The 17,056-nt window shown below is 44.2% G+C and overlaps 1 protein-coding gene across 1 annotated transcript in view; it reads right to left on the bottom strand.

The window, feature by feature from the left end:
* Positions 1-679: 679 nt before the first annotated feature.
* Positions 680-17,056, bottom strand: part of LOC126251728 (ankyrin-1-like) — a 165,477-nt gene continuing 149,100 nt past the window's right edge. Inside the window, exon 8 of the mRNA XM_049952332.1 lies at positions 680-978. Within this exon, the coding sequence (XP_049808289.1) occupies positions 875-978 (104 nt within the window). The 3' untranslated portion in view covers positions 680-874. The remainder of the gene's footprint in view (positions 979-17,056) is intronic.

A 17,056-nucleotide genomic window follows, 5' to 3' on the forward strand; every position in this document is an offset into this window, starting at 1 on the left:
TATTATGTATTTCTGCTACTGTTCAAAGTTTTCAGTTAGTGCTCATAGTTTTCGTCCTCTCTTTTTATTTGTGTATTGGAACCCTAGTATTAAATTAAGAAATGCACTAAACTAGTTCAGTTAATAACTATAAGATGCATGTGGATGTCTGCTTTTCACATGAAGAGACAAAACAGAGAGCTGAAGGATAACAATCACGTACTTAGTTTTGCAGTTTGTAATTGTTACAGTTCTTGAATCACATTAACAGCAATTTTAATAAAAATAATTTGATATAGATTTCCAACAGAAATTGTGTGGAAATTCCTGCTCACTGTGTCTTCATGAAACATCGCCCTTTAGAAAAATAAATGTAAAATAATTATTTTTAGGTTAAAATATACATATTCACAACTGTGGTCAATACCTGAAACCTAAAATACATGTTTGGATTATATGCTATTTTATGGCTACTACTGCCACAATTTCTGTATTTTGTATTTTTTTTAATCAAAGAAAGTGTAATTTTTCTCAAATGTGAGAGTACGACTTAAAATGATAAATGGCATATTCATCATCATGTCACTTTTCAAAAATTATTGTTCTTTAATTTAGAATACCAATAGTGAGCAATGCATTTACATAAATGAGAAAAAGATACTTAACATTTTAAATTGCTAAAACATTTATCACACCATGTAAAACACCAACAAATTTTCTGAGAATGGAAGAATTCCTAAACATTATTAATAAACTCACTCATTACCAGTGTATATAATTTTCTTTTATATGATGCTAGCGAAATAAACTGAGCACATTCCTTTTATCCCTTTACTGTGATTTAGTTGAAATAATGTGTAAATTTCTTTTTGCATCTGTGTTCATATCCAGTCTTCTATGTCACATGACAATCACATTTACAAGTTGGAGTGCAGTACCAGTCTTGGCATTGTGGCTCCTCTGTGTTAACAGTAAGTAGTGCCATCACTTCACGATGACCTGAGGAATATCAGTAAAATAATATTAGTGTCCATGAAAATTGCATATATTTTACGTGACACTTTATTTTTTTGTTCCATTTTTTAAATAGGAATTCTTTGTTGACTTACTGTTTACACAAACCTATGTATCGCACCAACTATAGGGCTGAGAGCAATATGGAAAACTGTAATTGGACTTATAATGTGGACCTTAGAAAGAAAGCATCTGTTCTCTCAAGGCACACAGTAGATCAGAAATTTAATTCCTTCCTAAAAAAACTATGAATTCACAATTTTTTACTGCAGTTCAGGGGTAATTATGACGGAAGGTGAGAGACAAGGTCACTAACATCTGGGATCAATATATTTTCTGCTAGGAATCAACAGCTCTGTTTAATGCAGAGTAATAGCTCTAAGCAAGACAATTAAGCACTAGAAGTAGCATTGTAAAATTGTTCACCAAGTCACCAAAAAGATAAAAACTGTATTGTACACACAAAAAACTAAAAATTTGAGTAACAAAGCAATGGAAACTTGAACCTTTCTTACATATTAAATGTACACATTTGGCCTGCAAATAATGAAACACTCTGATGATAGTAGCAATAGGGGACATGGTGTTAAAATCAAATCACTGGCCATTAAATTCAACAAATCTGCCAACAGTAGCTGAAAACATAGGAGCAGATAATGGACTATCAAAAGCAGATCCTTTAGACTTTCTCAGAATTACTGACAGACAACAAAGCTGTGTCATAAAGGAAGCTGAAAAATTTACTTCTGGCCAACTCCTGCAGTGGAAAAATTTTTATTTAAAAACTAGTAGCTTATTTTCTGCTATAGTTTTACATACTTACTTGTGTTGTTAAACTAAACATTGTTATCTATGTGAAGTGATATGCAAATGGTCAACATGCAATCACCTTTAAATACCAATAGTGTTAATATTCTGTAAAGTGACTTATTCCATATCATTGCAATGCATTGTGTAAAGTGACCTATGGAACATAAAAACTACTTAATTTGATGTTCATTGCAGTCTACACCAGCAAACATCTGTTTCGCTTAATCAGTTATTAAAGAGAATACAAGAACCATTAGTCATTTAGTCAAAGGTGTCCTATCTAAATGACTAAAATATGCAGAAGTAATACTTATTTATAAGAGTTGATAACTTAGTGGTCACTAATTACTGATATATCCTCCTCCTCACCAGATATGCTTCTTTTTTTTTTTTAGGTGGATTATAACAATATTGAACTATCTTACTAACAATAACCTCTTCACAACTGACTGGCTTTTATAAAATGTTCTCCGTGAAGAAAGCAATGTATGTTTTCACAATCACAGTTCTTATACAACTAAATTCCCTTGTCACCATTTCTTCTGATTCCTTGCAATTTAATGTGTAGAGACATAAAATTTTACTGGGGAATTGAATATTTAAAAGCACAAAAGTCATAGATGGAACTATATCTTCACAATGGTGTTAGAGATTCATACCAAGAAATGAACATTGCAAAGGGAACTAAATTTGAAGTGGAGAAACATTAAATGCAGTGTCCTGAAAGGTTCCATGTTTGGAGCACTCCAGCATTCATTTTCGTAAACGATTTAATAGAGACATTGGAGAACTCTTCAAAAACTTGATGTTAGCTGCCAACAAAAGCACACTAATAAAGGGTCCAAATAGTTGGTTGGTTGGTTTGGGGAAGGAGACCAGACAGCGAGGTCATCGGTCTCATCGGATTAGGGAAGGACGGGGAAGGAAGGCGGCCGTGCCCTTTGAAAGGAACCATCCCGGCATTTGCCTGGAGCGATTTAGGGAAATCACGGAAAACCTAAATCAGGATGGCCGGATGTGGGATTGAACCGTCGTCCTCCCGAATGCGAGTCCAGTGTCTAACCACTGCGCCACCTCGCTCGGTTAAAGGGTCCAAATATATCCATAGTTGACATAGGTGAATGAATAATGTAAGAGGTTGACAACTGGTTCATATAAACAACTTAACCATTGGTCTTACACTTTTTCATATTTTGCAATTTCAAAGAAGTAAAAATGATACACAGGCATCACAAGGAGAGATCAATGGGAATACACTGGATGGGGCACTACATGTGATGCTGTGGGGCATTCAGACCAATAAAACACTGAGGAGACACAAATATGTGAATAGGTTAACTAACAAGCTCAGTTCTTTCTTTCACTTATACATCTCTCTCGCTGATATGGCTTACAGACAATATTGTTAGAGAACTACCACACATTCACTCAATACTGTTTATAGCTTGATCTTCTATAGCAATGTAGTTAAGGTAAGCACTAGTATTTAGCTTACAGAAGCCTGAAATATGAATACTGTGTGAAGTTGATAATTGACAGTCTTGTAGAAAGCTCTTCAAGTACCTGGCAATTCTTACACTTGTGTGTCAATACATGTACTCCCTAATAGTATTTATAGTTAATGAAATGAGTGTATCTAGGATGAACAGTATAATCCATTACCACGAAATTAGAAGTAAAAATAATTTTCATGTAGACTATGTATCCTTGTCTATGGTTCAGAATGTACTTTTATACTCCTGGTGTAAAAATCTGTAACAGATTACAGGTAAACATCAGTAATGAATATTTTTAAAAGTTAAATCTCATTTCAGCTTGCAGTCATGAATTTCTCTGGAAAATATATATATATGACTTCAATGTCATAGATATTAAGAAATAAAGTATTTTCATTTTATCTTAATTTTTGTAATTGGTAAGGCCCATTAAAAATGTATATTTTGTAAATAACTCTTAAAACAGTAGAAAACAAAAAAAATAGAACTAATGAACCAAAAGTACTGGACCTTGCAAATGTTTTGCGTTAAAGCTCCCTGTTATTGTGTTGAATTTATTTGACACATGCGCATTTATGGGCTTCATTTAACCTACAAATTTAAGATGAAAATACGAAATTTAAATTAATTTTTCCACTTAAACAATTTTTTTTTAATTTGGAAGTTCACAGAACAATTTCTTTCCTGTCATGTTACCAAATACTACTGATGTAATTATAAACAGTATCTTCTCTGCTCCCGCTATCTGTTTTACATAAATATTTATCACTAAAAGTGTCAAAAATTGCAATTTTACAAGTTTTTGCAAATTATTTACTCGAAAAACCCCATCCCAAAACTTTTGTGAATTACATAAAATGTTGTTTGGTTAATATATTAGTAGACTGTGCAAACACAGTTGGCAATATTTTTCTGTGTAAAGTGGTAAAATTTTTCAACATTCTGCATGTTTCGTGTCACTGACTTTCTTGTGTAAAATATGCATGTTGGCAACACTGTTTCCAGAAATCTTCTGTTTATAACAAACAAGTGAGATCTTCCACATCAACCATTATGTATCAAATTTTGTATTTGGTTTGAACATTTTGTTAGATACAACGTCAGTGAGGAAATGCAGTAGTGAAAGAGTGAGTTGTGTGGACTGTGAAAAAAGACACAAGAAGATGGTGTTTAAGAAAAGTGAAAAACATTTCACAGTTGTTGGAAATGTCAGAGATATTGCAGAAATATCTTGGTTCTCAAGTAATGGTATTAGCATCGCATCTATTGTGCAGGAATTGCTACACTCAGTACAAGAAGAAATTCAGTGGAAACCCACCCGAACAATCGCCATCACTCGAAAGTGAAACTGAAGAAGACAGTGCAGATGTTTATATTCCTGGGTGTGATGATGTTGAATATTAGTATTTCTGCTGTGGCCTCTACTATATCCCCCCTTAAATGGCCAGGAAAGGCAAGAAACACAAGAAGAAAATAGTTCGTAAAAAGGTAAGTGGAAGAAATTGAAACAAGTTTTACACAAGCAACATCTTCAAAACTTTTTGAAGTGTATAATGTAGATGCACTCGATGCAGAACCTGAAGATAGTGGTACATGCACAAAATGTGATGTGTGGTTTCAAAACCTAAATACTGCTATCCCAGCAGCCACCTATACCGTGAAGATACAGTTACTGACACTGATACCAGGTGGCTAATCTAAGCAGCAGACACAGAAATACATACCCACTTCCTCGCATTATTTGATTTCAAAAGCTCATAAAATAAACAATGAGAAAGGTATTTGGGCATGCCCAGATTCTTATTGTGGGCATGCGTTGCAAAATGATATGCTTATTGCTGCTCTGGAATGTTACCTAAGTGATGGCATAGATTGCAGAAGGTAAAGTCCTAACCAAGTTGATATTATTTCTGCTAGTGAAATTGGTGAAAAAGGTAAAAAGATACAAGATCAATAAGAGACTCACATCACCTAACGAAAAAGGAGAACCCAAATTTTTAAATTGGTCTCACAAAATTCTACTAATTTGAAACTTGTATGTTTTGCCATAAACAGTGACATAGGAAAGAAGTACACAGAGATGGACCTGATGCTTTTGTGTATATGTAAAGAGCTACAAGATAAATGTTGGTTGCAAAGTGTGCAATGTGTCCTGGTGCTGGAGTGATGACTGTTGAAGCATTACACCTTCAGGATACTGACAATGATGTAACCTATGCTTGTGGGAGGGCTGAGAGTTGGTGAAGAAGACAGTAGAGTCACAGAAGTTTGTTACAGTGGTTAGGCATTGGGTCATGAAAGGAATGGCTCACAATCATATCTGGAGGATTCAGAAATGGGCCATAGCAGCAGTAAAATCAGCCACATCCCAGAATACTGATACATTAGTTCTTCATTTTGACTTTTCTGAGAACTGGTCTGCTGCCAGGGGCGATTCTTGAAGTTGGGGGCGATTCCTGAAGTTGGGGTCAAGGTGGGGGCAAATTGAGGGGGGGGGGGGGGGGGGCAGGAGGTTTGGGGGAATGGAATATCGGTTAACAAAAGGAGAGTTGGGATCCTCCACTAACAAATTGATAAAATTTGGTGATGCTTAAAGTAGTTTTTGGTTACTTTTTACAAGTTCAGGGTAAACAATTTACATTAATAAATAATAAGATGCTCATTTTAAGTTAAATGATATTTACTGGTTTAGGTACTACACTATCTGCTGCTCTTATTCTTTTGTTAAAATGTGTGTGAAATATATTGCAACCTATATCGCTACATAATTATTAAAAAAAATTATTGAATCTGTTGGAGTAATACATTCGCTGATTTCCGAAGTCATTTGTTCCAGTGTAATATGATATTCCATTGGGGGGGAGGGGGGGGGGGCGGCTATAGCCCCCACATCCTATCCTCCCCCTTGCCACAGCCCCTGTCTGCTGCTTTGCAGAACAAAATTCAGAGTTGCCACTGGCACACATCATAGGTATCAATATGCACATGTTGCTCGCTTCCTTGGAATACCACGCTGTTTTGCTATTGTCAGTGATGATCTCATTCATGACAGTGCACATGCATGCTATACTGTCAGCATGATAAATGATGACATAGCATCTAGAGGCCATGCATTTCCTAAACATGTGTATGTGACTGATGGTGCAGCATCTCATTTTAAAAAACCACTTTCAACTTCGTGAGCTTGGTCAGAATTGTAGTACATGGATTAAGAAAAAAACAGATATTTTTCAGCAAAGGAGGGTCATGGAAAAAGTGCATGTGATGGGGTAAACATCTTGCAACAAGATTTAATCTCCAGCATGAAGCTGTTGATGCCATAAGAGATGCTACTGGATTTGTACACACCGTATCAACATTAGCAACAAACATGAAACTGTTCCCCCCTGCAGGTTCGGGGGTTAGAATAGGCCCGCAGTATTCCTGCCTGTCGTAAGAGGCGACTAAAAGGAGTCTCAAATGTTTCGGCCTTATGTGATGGTCCCCTCTCGGGTTTGACCTCCATCTTTCTAACTTATTCCAAAGAGCGAGCCAATTGGGGAAGGGCGCCTTACATGGTGCACTGTATCCGTCGTGCGTTGAGACCTTTAGCTGGTTTTTTCGTCGTTGCACTGGTGTCCCGCTCGTTTTCCATCTCTTGGGCGATTACCACCCTGCAATCTGTGGTGTTGTTTTTTAACTGCGATGACGACCCTGGACATTTTGCACCTAAGATCCAGCACGGTAGCCAGTCCGTTGTGGTGGGGCCGCCATGTACCCTCTTGGTTGTAGCCCCCTGACAACACAGGGATCGCTCTACTGATGCCTGCACCGTTAACTCCAAGGAGTAGATGCCCATCTCTCTGTGGCATCAGGACTCCCGGCAATGGCCATCCTGCCAGGTGGCTATTGCTGCGGCTGGGTGGCGCCCGTGGGGAGGGCCCTTGGTTGGAGTAGGTGGCATCAGGGCGGATGACCCGCAATGAAGCGTGGTACATCATCTCTCGCTGGCGGCCAGCCGTCGGCAGTCTCTAAGTGTTTGAGGGCTCATTTTAAGGGTAATGTTTATGACCCCAAATCGTTCCCATCCCTGGCCACACCATGGGAGGAACGAAAGGCGTTGAATGAAAGTGAAACGTATTCGCCCAGATATCTTGTCTGTACCAGAGCTGATGGGGAATCTTTTATATCCGTGAAGCCTCAGTTCTTTGTCGAGCATTTAGAGGACAAGTTTGGGGAGGTGGAGGGCTTGTCCAAGATGCGGTCCGGATCGGTGTTGATAAAAACGGCATCCTCCGCCCAGTCGCGGGCCTTGCTCGCTTGTACTAAGCTGGGGGATGTCTCCGTCACTATCACGCCCCATAGAAGTCTGAACATGGTCCAGGGCATTATCTTCCACAGGGATCTCCTTTTACAGTCCGATGACGAGCTGCGCGCCAACTTGGAGCGCCGAGGTGTCCATTTCGTCCGGCGCGTCCACCGGGGTCCGAGGGATCATCAAGTTGCCACCGGTGCCTTCATCTTGGCCTTCGAGGGTGACACGTTACCTGAGAAGGTCAAGGTGATGGTGTACCGTTGTGATGTCAAGCCGTATATCCCTCCCACGATGCGGTGCTTCAAGTGTTGGAAGTTCGGCCACATGTCTTCACGGTGTGCTTCCGACCTCGTCTGTCGCGATTGCGGTCGCCCATCCCATCCTGATCATCCCTGTGCCCCGCCTCCACTGTGTGTGAACTGTGGTGCACACCATCCGCCTTGCTCGCCAGACTGTCCGATTCTGCAGAAGGAGCGGAAGATCATGGAAATAAAGACTCTCGACCGCCTGACGTACACTGAGGCGAAGCGGAAATATGATCGGCTTCACCCAGTGCGCATGACAGCTTCTTATGCCGCAACTGTCACTCCTACAATTCCATCCGCTCCAGTCAGCTTTCAGAGTCGAAGTTCCACACCTGCCCCCTTGATGGTGGGGGGGCACTAAACCCCCTGTTGCTCCTGCTCCATCTACTTCAGGAGCAACACCCCCCCCCCAACCATCGGGGACATCAGTCCCACCTTCCCAGCCGGTGAAGCGTAAGACTTCTTCGGCTGCTCTCGTACGGAAGGGGTCCCTTGGGGACCTCCCTTCACAAGTTCCGACCGGTTCCAAAGCCGACAGCCACAAGTGGCTCAAACAACCGCCGGTCCCTGGTCGTCGGGACACACGGTCGTCATCTGTCCCTGAGACTGACCCAGTGACGCCCTCCCAGCCTGAACCACCAAAGGCACAGCGCGAGAAGCAGAAGAAGAAGAAACTCCCCAAGGCTACCGACATTGCGGTGGCACCCATTCCACCGCTTCCTACAAGCTCTGCGTCTGAGGATGAGGTGGAGATTCTGGCGTCCGCTGAGGACATGGATCTCGCCAGTCCCTCGGACGCAATGGCTGGCTGTTCTCCAGGTGGTGACTCAGTAGCAGCAGGGGCCTCGGAGGCGTAATCTGCCTCCCCCGTCCCTTCACGCCTTTCCCATCCATGGCTAATACCATCCTCCAGTGGAACTGCAGCGGTTTCTTCCACCATCTAGCAGAGCTCCGCCAACTTATCAGCCTTCATCCTTTCCTTTGCATTGCTCTGCAGGAAACTTGGTTTCCAGCAATGCGAACCCCCGCCCTCGGTGGCTATCGGGGTTATTTTAAGAACCGGGCAGCTTATGAAAGAGTGTCTGGTGGCGTCTGCATTTATGTACTTAACTCTCTTCACAGCGAGCTTGTACCTCTACAAACAGCTTTAGAGGCTGTCGCTGTTCGGGTGTGGATGCCACAGGCTGTTACCGTCTGCAGTATTTACCTTCCACCGGATGGTGCTGTCGCGCAGCATGTCCTGGCTGCTCTGATAGCCCAACTGCCGCCACCTTTCTTGTTGCTGGGCGATTTCAATGCCCACAACCCTCTATGGGGTGGGACTGTCTCTGATGACCACGGTCGTGCCGTGGAGCATTTGTTGGCTCAGCTCGACCTTAGCCTCCTGAACACCGGTGCTCCCACACATTTCAGTGTGGCCCACGGCTCGTTCTCGGCCATCGATCTCTCTCTTTGCAGCCCCGGCCTTGTCCCATCTCTCCACTGGAGAGTGCATCCTGACCTGTGTGGTAGTGACCATTTTCCCATCTATTTGTCACTGCCCCAGTGTCATTCTTCTGGGCGCCTGCCCCGCTGGGCTCTCCACAGGGCTGACTGGCCAGCTTTTACTTCCGCGGCAACCATTGCGTCTCCCCCACAGGGTGTCATTGACGAGGTGGTCCGTGTCTTCACCACATCAATCATTTCGGCGGCCGAGGCTTGCATCCCCCGCTCTTCTGGACTCCCTTGGAAGAAGGCTGTACCCTGGTGGTCGCCGGAGATTGCTGAGGCTATTCGCGACCGTAGGCGGGCTCTCCAGCGTCATAGGCGGCACCCGTCTCTCGCGACGCTCATCGCCTTTAAGAGGCTCCGTGCCTTCGCCTGTCGTCTTATTGCAAGGCGTAAGCAGGAGTGCTGGGAGAGGTACGTCTCATCCCTGGGCTCCCATGTCTCCCCCTCGCTCGTGTGGTCCCGGATCCGGCGGATTTATGGATACCAGACCCCTATGGGTGTCCCTGGGATCTCCCTGGACGGCGCTGTCTGCACGGACGCTGCCGCCATTGCTGAACACCTTGCTGCGCACTTTGCTAAGAGCTCTGCGACTGCAACTTATCCCCCCGCCTTTCGCTCTCTCAAGGAGTGGGCCGAGCAGACGCCATTATCATTCCACACGCGTCGTTCTGAAAAATACAATGCTCCTTTCAGCGAGAGGGAATTCCTTGCTGCCCTCGCTGATTGCCCTGATACAGCACCAGGACCGGACTGCGTCCACGCACAGATGCTGAAGCATCTCTCCAGGGACTGCCAGAGACACATCCTCACCATCTTCAACCGCATTTGGAGCGAGGGCATGTTCCCGTCGCAATGGCGAGAGGGTCTTATTGTCCCCATCTTGAAACCCGGTGCGGACCCACTGACGGTGGACAGCTATCGTCCCATTACCCTCACCAATGTTTTGTGCAAATTGCTCGAACGTATGGTGGGGCGGCGTCTGTGTTGGATCCTTGAGTCGCGCGGTCTCCTTGCTCCATCCCAGGGTGGCTTCCGTCGGGGCCGGTCTGCCACGGACAATTTGGTGCGGCTGGAATCTGCTATCTGTACGGCCTTTGCTCGACGTCAGCATCTCGTTGCTGTATTTTTCGATCTGCGGAAGGCGTATGACACCACATGGAGGCATCACATCCTTGCTATGTTGCATGAGTGGGGTCTTCGTGGTCGGCTCCCGGCTTTTCTTCAAACCTTTTTATTGCGCCGCTCTTTCCGGGTGCAAGTCGGTGCCGCCTCTAGTTCATTTTATATACAGGAAAATGGGGTCCCGCAGGGCTCGGTGTTGAGCGTCTCCTTATTTCTGGTGTCCATTAATGGTCTGGCTGCAGCCGTGGGGTCGTCGGTGTCTCCTTCTTTGTATGCCAACGACTTCTGCATCTCATTTAGCTCCACGACTACGGGAGTCGCCGAACGCAGGCTGCAAGTAGCCGTTCGCAAGGCAGCATCATGGGCTCTGACTCACAGTTTTCAGTTCTCTGCAGCCAAGACTCGAGTTATGCACTTCTGCAGGCGTCGGACGGTCCACTCTCATCCTGAACTTTACCTCGATGGGCACCTGCTTGCAGTGGTGGACACTTGCCGCTTCTTGGGACTCGTGTCTGATGCCCGGCTCACATGGGTTCCCCATATTACTCAGCTGAAGCAAAAGTGCTGGCGGCACCTCAACGCCCTCCGCTGCCTCAGCCACACATCTTGGGGTGCGGATTGCTGCACGCTGTTGCGACTGTACAGAGCCCTTGTGCAGTCCAGGCTTGATTATGGGAGCCTGGCCTATGGGTCTGCATCACCCTCAGTGTTGAAGTTGTTAGACCCCATACATCACTGTGGGGTTCGGCTTGCAACTGGCGCATTTCGTACCAGCCCTGTGGATAGTCTACTGGTGGAGGCTGGGGTTCCCCCGCTGCGGATTCACCGCCATCGACTGCTCGCCGACTATGCTGTCCACGTTCATTGCTCGCCTGGCCATCCCAATCGTCGCCTGCTTTTCCCTGTCACGGTCCTCCATCTGCCCGAACGGCGACCTCAGTCTGGGCTTTCCATCGCTGTCCGTGTCTGGTCCCTGCTGTCGGAACTGGGGTCATTCCCTCTTCTGCCTCCCTTCCGGGTCCGTGCACCTACGCCTCCCTGGTGTTTGTCCCGGCTGTCCGTCCGTCTGGACTTGGCACAGGGACCCAAGGACTCGGTTCCGCCTGTGGCCCTCCGTCGCCGTTTTCTTGCGCTCCTCGCCTCATTTTCGGACTGTGGGCCTGTCTACACTGATGGTTCCCTGGTTGATGGTCGCACTGCCTACGCTTTTGCTCACGCTGCCCATGTCGAGCAGCGCTCCTTGCTGGCTGGCTGCAGTATTTTTACTGCAGAGCTGGTGGCCATATTGCGCGCTCTTGAGCATATGCGTTTCTGCTCAGGTAGGTCAATCGTAATCTGCAGTGACTCCCTGAGCAGCCTTCAGGCCATCGACCGCTGCTATCCCTCTTCTCCTCTGGTGTCCTCTATTCAGGAGTCTGTTTCCGCCATTGCCCGTTCTGGTCGTTCGGTGGTCTTGGTTTGGACGCCGGGTCATGTTGGCATCCCGGGGAACGAACGTGTTGACAGGCTGGCCAAAGGAGCGATCGACGCCCCAGCTTTGGAGATCGGCCTCACGGCTCGCGATCAGCAGCTGGTGTTGCGCCGGAAGGTGCTTGGGGTGTGGTCTGCTGCGTGGCGCGGCATGACAGCACCTAATAAACTGCGGGCTGTCAAGGAGACGACCGATGTGTGGCGCTCCTCCCTGCGGTCTTCTCGTAGGGACTCTGTTATCCTGTGTCGGCTCCGCATCGGCCATTCATACCTGACGCACGGCCATCTTTTGCGTCAGGAGGATCCCCCCCTGTGTTGTTGTGGGTCCCGGCTGATGGTCGCCCACATTTTATTGGAGTGTCCCCGACTGTGCACCCTCCGGCAGTCTTTTAATCTCCCGGGCACTTTGCCTTTGTTTTTAAGCGACAATGCCTCCATGGCTGATGACGTTTTAAATTTTATCCGTGGTAGTCCTTTTTATGGTTCGATTTAGGGAGGTCCTGCACCTTTCCCTTTCTGTGTCTTTTGTCCTTGTGTCTCTCAATATTTGTTGCTGTTTTGGTGTGTCGTCAGATGGTTGACTCTTTCCCTTTTTTTGTTCTCGTGGTCAGTCAACCTGTCTCCGGCCATCTTCTTTTCTTCTGTTTCTTTCTGTCTGGCGTTCCTCTGTCCTCTTCTTGTCTGTAGTGTTTGTTGCTGCATTTGTGTTCTTTTAGCGCCTGGGGGGCGTCTCCTCCCCCTTTGGTTTTTTACCTGCTCCGCCGATTTTCGGCTCGCCTGATTTTGGAATGGGGGACTGATGACCTTCGCTGTTTAGTCCCCCTTAAACCTCCCAACAACCACCACCATGAAACTGTTAATTCTTAATGGAAGTACATTAAGGGAATTCAATTTAAAAAAAGAGAAAAGAGTGGTCTGCTATGAAACTGATGGTAAGAACTCCATCAAATCACTATTGGGTTGCATCCTGAAGTGGCACAAGCATTGCAAGAACAGTTCTCCAGAAAATGCAGCCTGTCGTGTGAAATGCAGAGACCACAGAATACATTAGAAAACTTTGTAGTGACCCATTTCATTTCTTGTGTGTATGACAATCAGTGGTGTTTACCGTCACATAAATGCAACTTGCACACATGTCTGCAGTCTCAGAGAGCTGAAACCACACTGGGAACAGCAGCACCAGTGCATGATGGGAGTGGCAACTGGGTGGGGGTAAGGAGGAGGCTGGGGTGGGGAGGGGGAGGGATAGTATGGTGGGGGTGGTGGACAGTGAAGTGCTGCAGTTTAGATGGAGGGCAGGAGAGAAGGTGAGGAGGGGGAGGGGGTGAGTAGCAGAAAGGAGAGAAATAAAAAGAAATTGAAAGACTGGGTGTGGCGGTGAAATGACGGCTATGTAGTATTGGAATGGGAACAGGGAGGAGGCTGGATGGGTGAGGACAGTGACTAACGAAGGTTGAGGCCAGGAGGGTTACGGGAACGTAGGATGTATTGCAAGGAAAGTTCCCACCTGCGCAATTCAGAAAATCCGGTGTTGGTGGGAAGGATCCATATGGCACAGGCTGTGAAGCAGTCATTGAGATGAGAAGTATCATGTTTGGCAGCGTGTTTGGCAACAGGGTGGTCCACTTGTTTTTTGGCCAGAGTTTGTCAGTGGCCGTTCATGTAGACAGACAGCTTGCTGGTTGTCATGCCTACATAGAATGCAGTACAGAGGTTGCACCTTAGCTTGTAAATCATGTGACTGGTTTCACAGGTAACCCTGCCTTTGATGGGATAGGTGATGTTAGTGACCGGACTGGAGTAGGTGGTGGTAGGAGGATGTATGGGACAGGTCTTGTATCTAGGTCTATTACAGGGGTATGAGTCATGAGGTAAGGGATTGGGAGCAGGGGTTGTGTAAGGATGGACGATGGATGAGGTTTTACAGGACTATGTTAGTGAGGGTTAAAAGTTTCCTTATCCCTAGCCAGATCCCAGCCCCACATACTGTTCCTGCGTTGTTGCTTGGCTCATGAAATCCCCCCTAATGGCCTTACCATCAAACTACCCATCTCTGGTTGCCACCCCTCCTTCCACAATGACCTCCACCTGTTCAGATTTTGCCAATCATTTTCCCTCACCAACCATATCAACCAAGCTCAATCCTCCTTGCAGTACCTTCTCTCCATCCACAACATTCTCCTGCTACGTAATCCCAAATTCCTGGAACCCATAACCCCAATTGAAACTCTTGCCCTGCAGGAACTTTAGCAGCATGCACAACGCCACCTCAAAAAGCTCTCCATCCTACTCACTTCCTACTCCCACCTCGGAGTACCACTGTCCACCACTTCTACAACAACCTCCAAATGACCCCCATCCCCCCTCATTGCTGACAAACCCTGTCTTGCCATCCTACTACACCCCACCCTCCAAAACTCACTCCCACTGCCACATAGAACCCAGAATCTAATCAGACTCGCAACACAGTCATGAACCTTTCCTCCAGAAGTCTTAGTCCCACAGAAATATCAGTCCTTTCCAAAGGCCTCACCTTTTGCCCCACTCCCAAATTCAACCATGCAGGACTAGTAAAAGACCTTCTGTACATGCCCCTTCATGTTTCCACTTCACTATAACATCAGAATCTGAGTGTGAAAATCTCGCATACAGATGTATGACACAAGTGACACCCAGTCACCTGACCACGTTTGAAGTTCATGAGTTCCACGGAGCACCCCATTCTGCTCTCTCATAATGTCTAATGACTCCTGAGGTTGCTGATATGGAGTACCTGGCAATAGGTAGCAGCACAATGCACTTAATATGAAAAACTTATGTTTTTTGGGGGTGTGCGGATACTTTTGATCACATAGTGTAGAAACAAACTATCTCATGAAAGTCTACCTTGTAAGTTTCAAAAAGCAGTTTGTAAGTGGTGAATACAGAAATATACAACCTTCTATATATTGCTCCCATAGGGAATGCAAAAACAAGACTGAATTGATTACTGCGTGTATGGAGGCATTTAATCAATCAGTCTTCATTGCACTATTTGTGACAGGAATAGGAAAAGGCCCTAACAACTGATGCAGTGTGAAGCACACTCTCCCATTCACTTTGCAGTGGTTTTCTGAGTATGAAAGCAGATGTAGGAAAAGCTTGCAGTGATCTTGAATGGAACTGCACAAATAATGTAGTAGATTACACAAATCAACACAATACTTTCAACATTTACGAAGAGCAAGAACTCTTAGAAACTAAATTTGTACACTGTATATCAATAAATTATTACTATAACTGATCCCTTCTTTCTCAAGTTGTTCCATAAATTTCTTTTTGCCCTAATTTTAAAGCACTACTACATTATTTATTCAGTTTATCCAAATAAACTTCAGCATTCTTCTGTAACACCACATTTTAAAAGCTTTGCAGTATTATTTATGATCCATGTTTCACTTCCATACAAGACTGCACTCCAGAGAAAATACTTTCAGAAAACTTAGTAACACTTAAAATTTATATGTGATGTTAATACATTTCTCTTTTTCAGGTATTCGTTTTGTGTTACTGCAATTATTTATATCATATTCTCACTACTTCAGCCATTACCAGTTATTTTGCTGCTCAAATAGCAAAACTCATCAACTACTTTCAGTGTCTCATTTCTAATTTAATTCCTTCAGCATCAGCATCACCTGATTTAATTCAGTTATATTCCATTACCCACGTTATACTGTTATTGATATTTATTTTATAACCTCTTTTCAAGAGGCTATCCATTTCATTCAACTGCTTTTAAGAGGCATGTGCACACTGATGACCGACAGTTGAGCACCCCACAAATCAAACATCATCATCATCATCATCATCATCATCATCATCATCATCATCATCCTCATCATCAAGAGGCATTTATCATCTTTGACAGAATTACAATGTCATTGGTGAACTTTAAAATTTTTATTTGTTCTTCCTGAACTTTAATTCTCTTTTCAGATTTCTCTTCACTTCCTTTACTGTTTGCTCAATGTACGGAATGAGTAACATCCGGGGGTGGTTATAACCCTGTTAGTAAGTAAGTTAGTTAGTTTCATGATCTATGTATCATTTTGCACAATAGATCATAATGATGTACAACTTCTTCCTCAACTACCACATGGCTTTCATGTTCTTTTACTCTAATAGCTGCAGTCTGGTTTCTGTATAAGTTGTGAATAACTTTTTTCTCCCTGTACTTCACCCCTGCTACCTTCAGAATTAAAGAGAGTGTATTCTGGTTAATATTGTCAAAAGCTTTCCCTAAATCTGCAAATGCAATGAATGTAAGTTTTCCTTTCTTTAATCTGTTTTCTAAGGTCCGTCATTGCCTTTCATGTTCCAACATTTCTCTGGAGCCTGATCTTTCCTGAGATCAACTTTTACCAAATTTTCCATTTATTTGTAAATAATTTTATTTGTTTTCTGCAATGATGACATATTAAACTGATGGTCCAGTAGTATTAACAGTTGTCAGCATTTGTCTTCTTTGAAACATGGCTCTTGTATCTTTCGGTACCATACCCTACCAAATTATTCTCACAGCTGATGTGACGTTAAACCCTAATCTTCCTTCCTTCCCTCTTTCGGTACTATACCCTACCAAATTATTCTCACAGCTGATGTGATGTTAAACTCTAATCTTCCTTCCTTCCCTCTTATTCCAGTATCATATTGCCCATTTGAACTTGATCTACTTCTTCTTCTCGTTATCTCAGGTTTGTTTGCCTTATAAAGGCTTACTATATGGTATTTGTCTTAACTTGGAACAACTAAACATCTCAAAAAAATACACACTGTATGAAAAAACATCCCAGACAAAGGTTAATATCTCCAAAGGGGACATATGTCTGTGGTAAGACTGGTTACCTCTTAGTGCTCCCCCAATATGGGGGTGGGGTCAACTTTTTATTTTAAAATGAGAACCGTACATTTTATTGCAGATTAGGATTCTACACCAAACAAATACCTATGGTTTACCGGAAACATTTTTTCCATTCCTGGTAGATGGCCTGTAATTCAGGAAATTCAATTCTTCAAGTGTTTGCGATTAAGAA

This window comes from Schistocerca nitens, chromosome 4 (genome assembly GCF_023898315.1).
Source record: "Schistocerca nitens isolate TAMUIC-IGC-003100 chromosome 4, iqSchNite1.1, whole genome shotgun sequence".
In the NCBI taxonomy this organism is placed as follows: Eukaryota; Metazoa; Arthropoda; class Insecta; order Orthoptera; family Acrididae; genus Schistocerca; species Schistocerca nitens.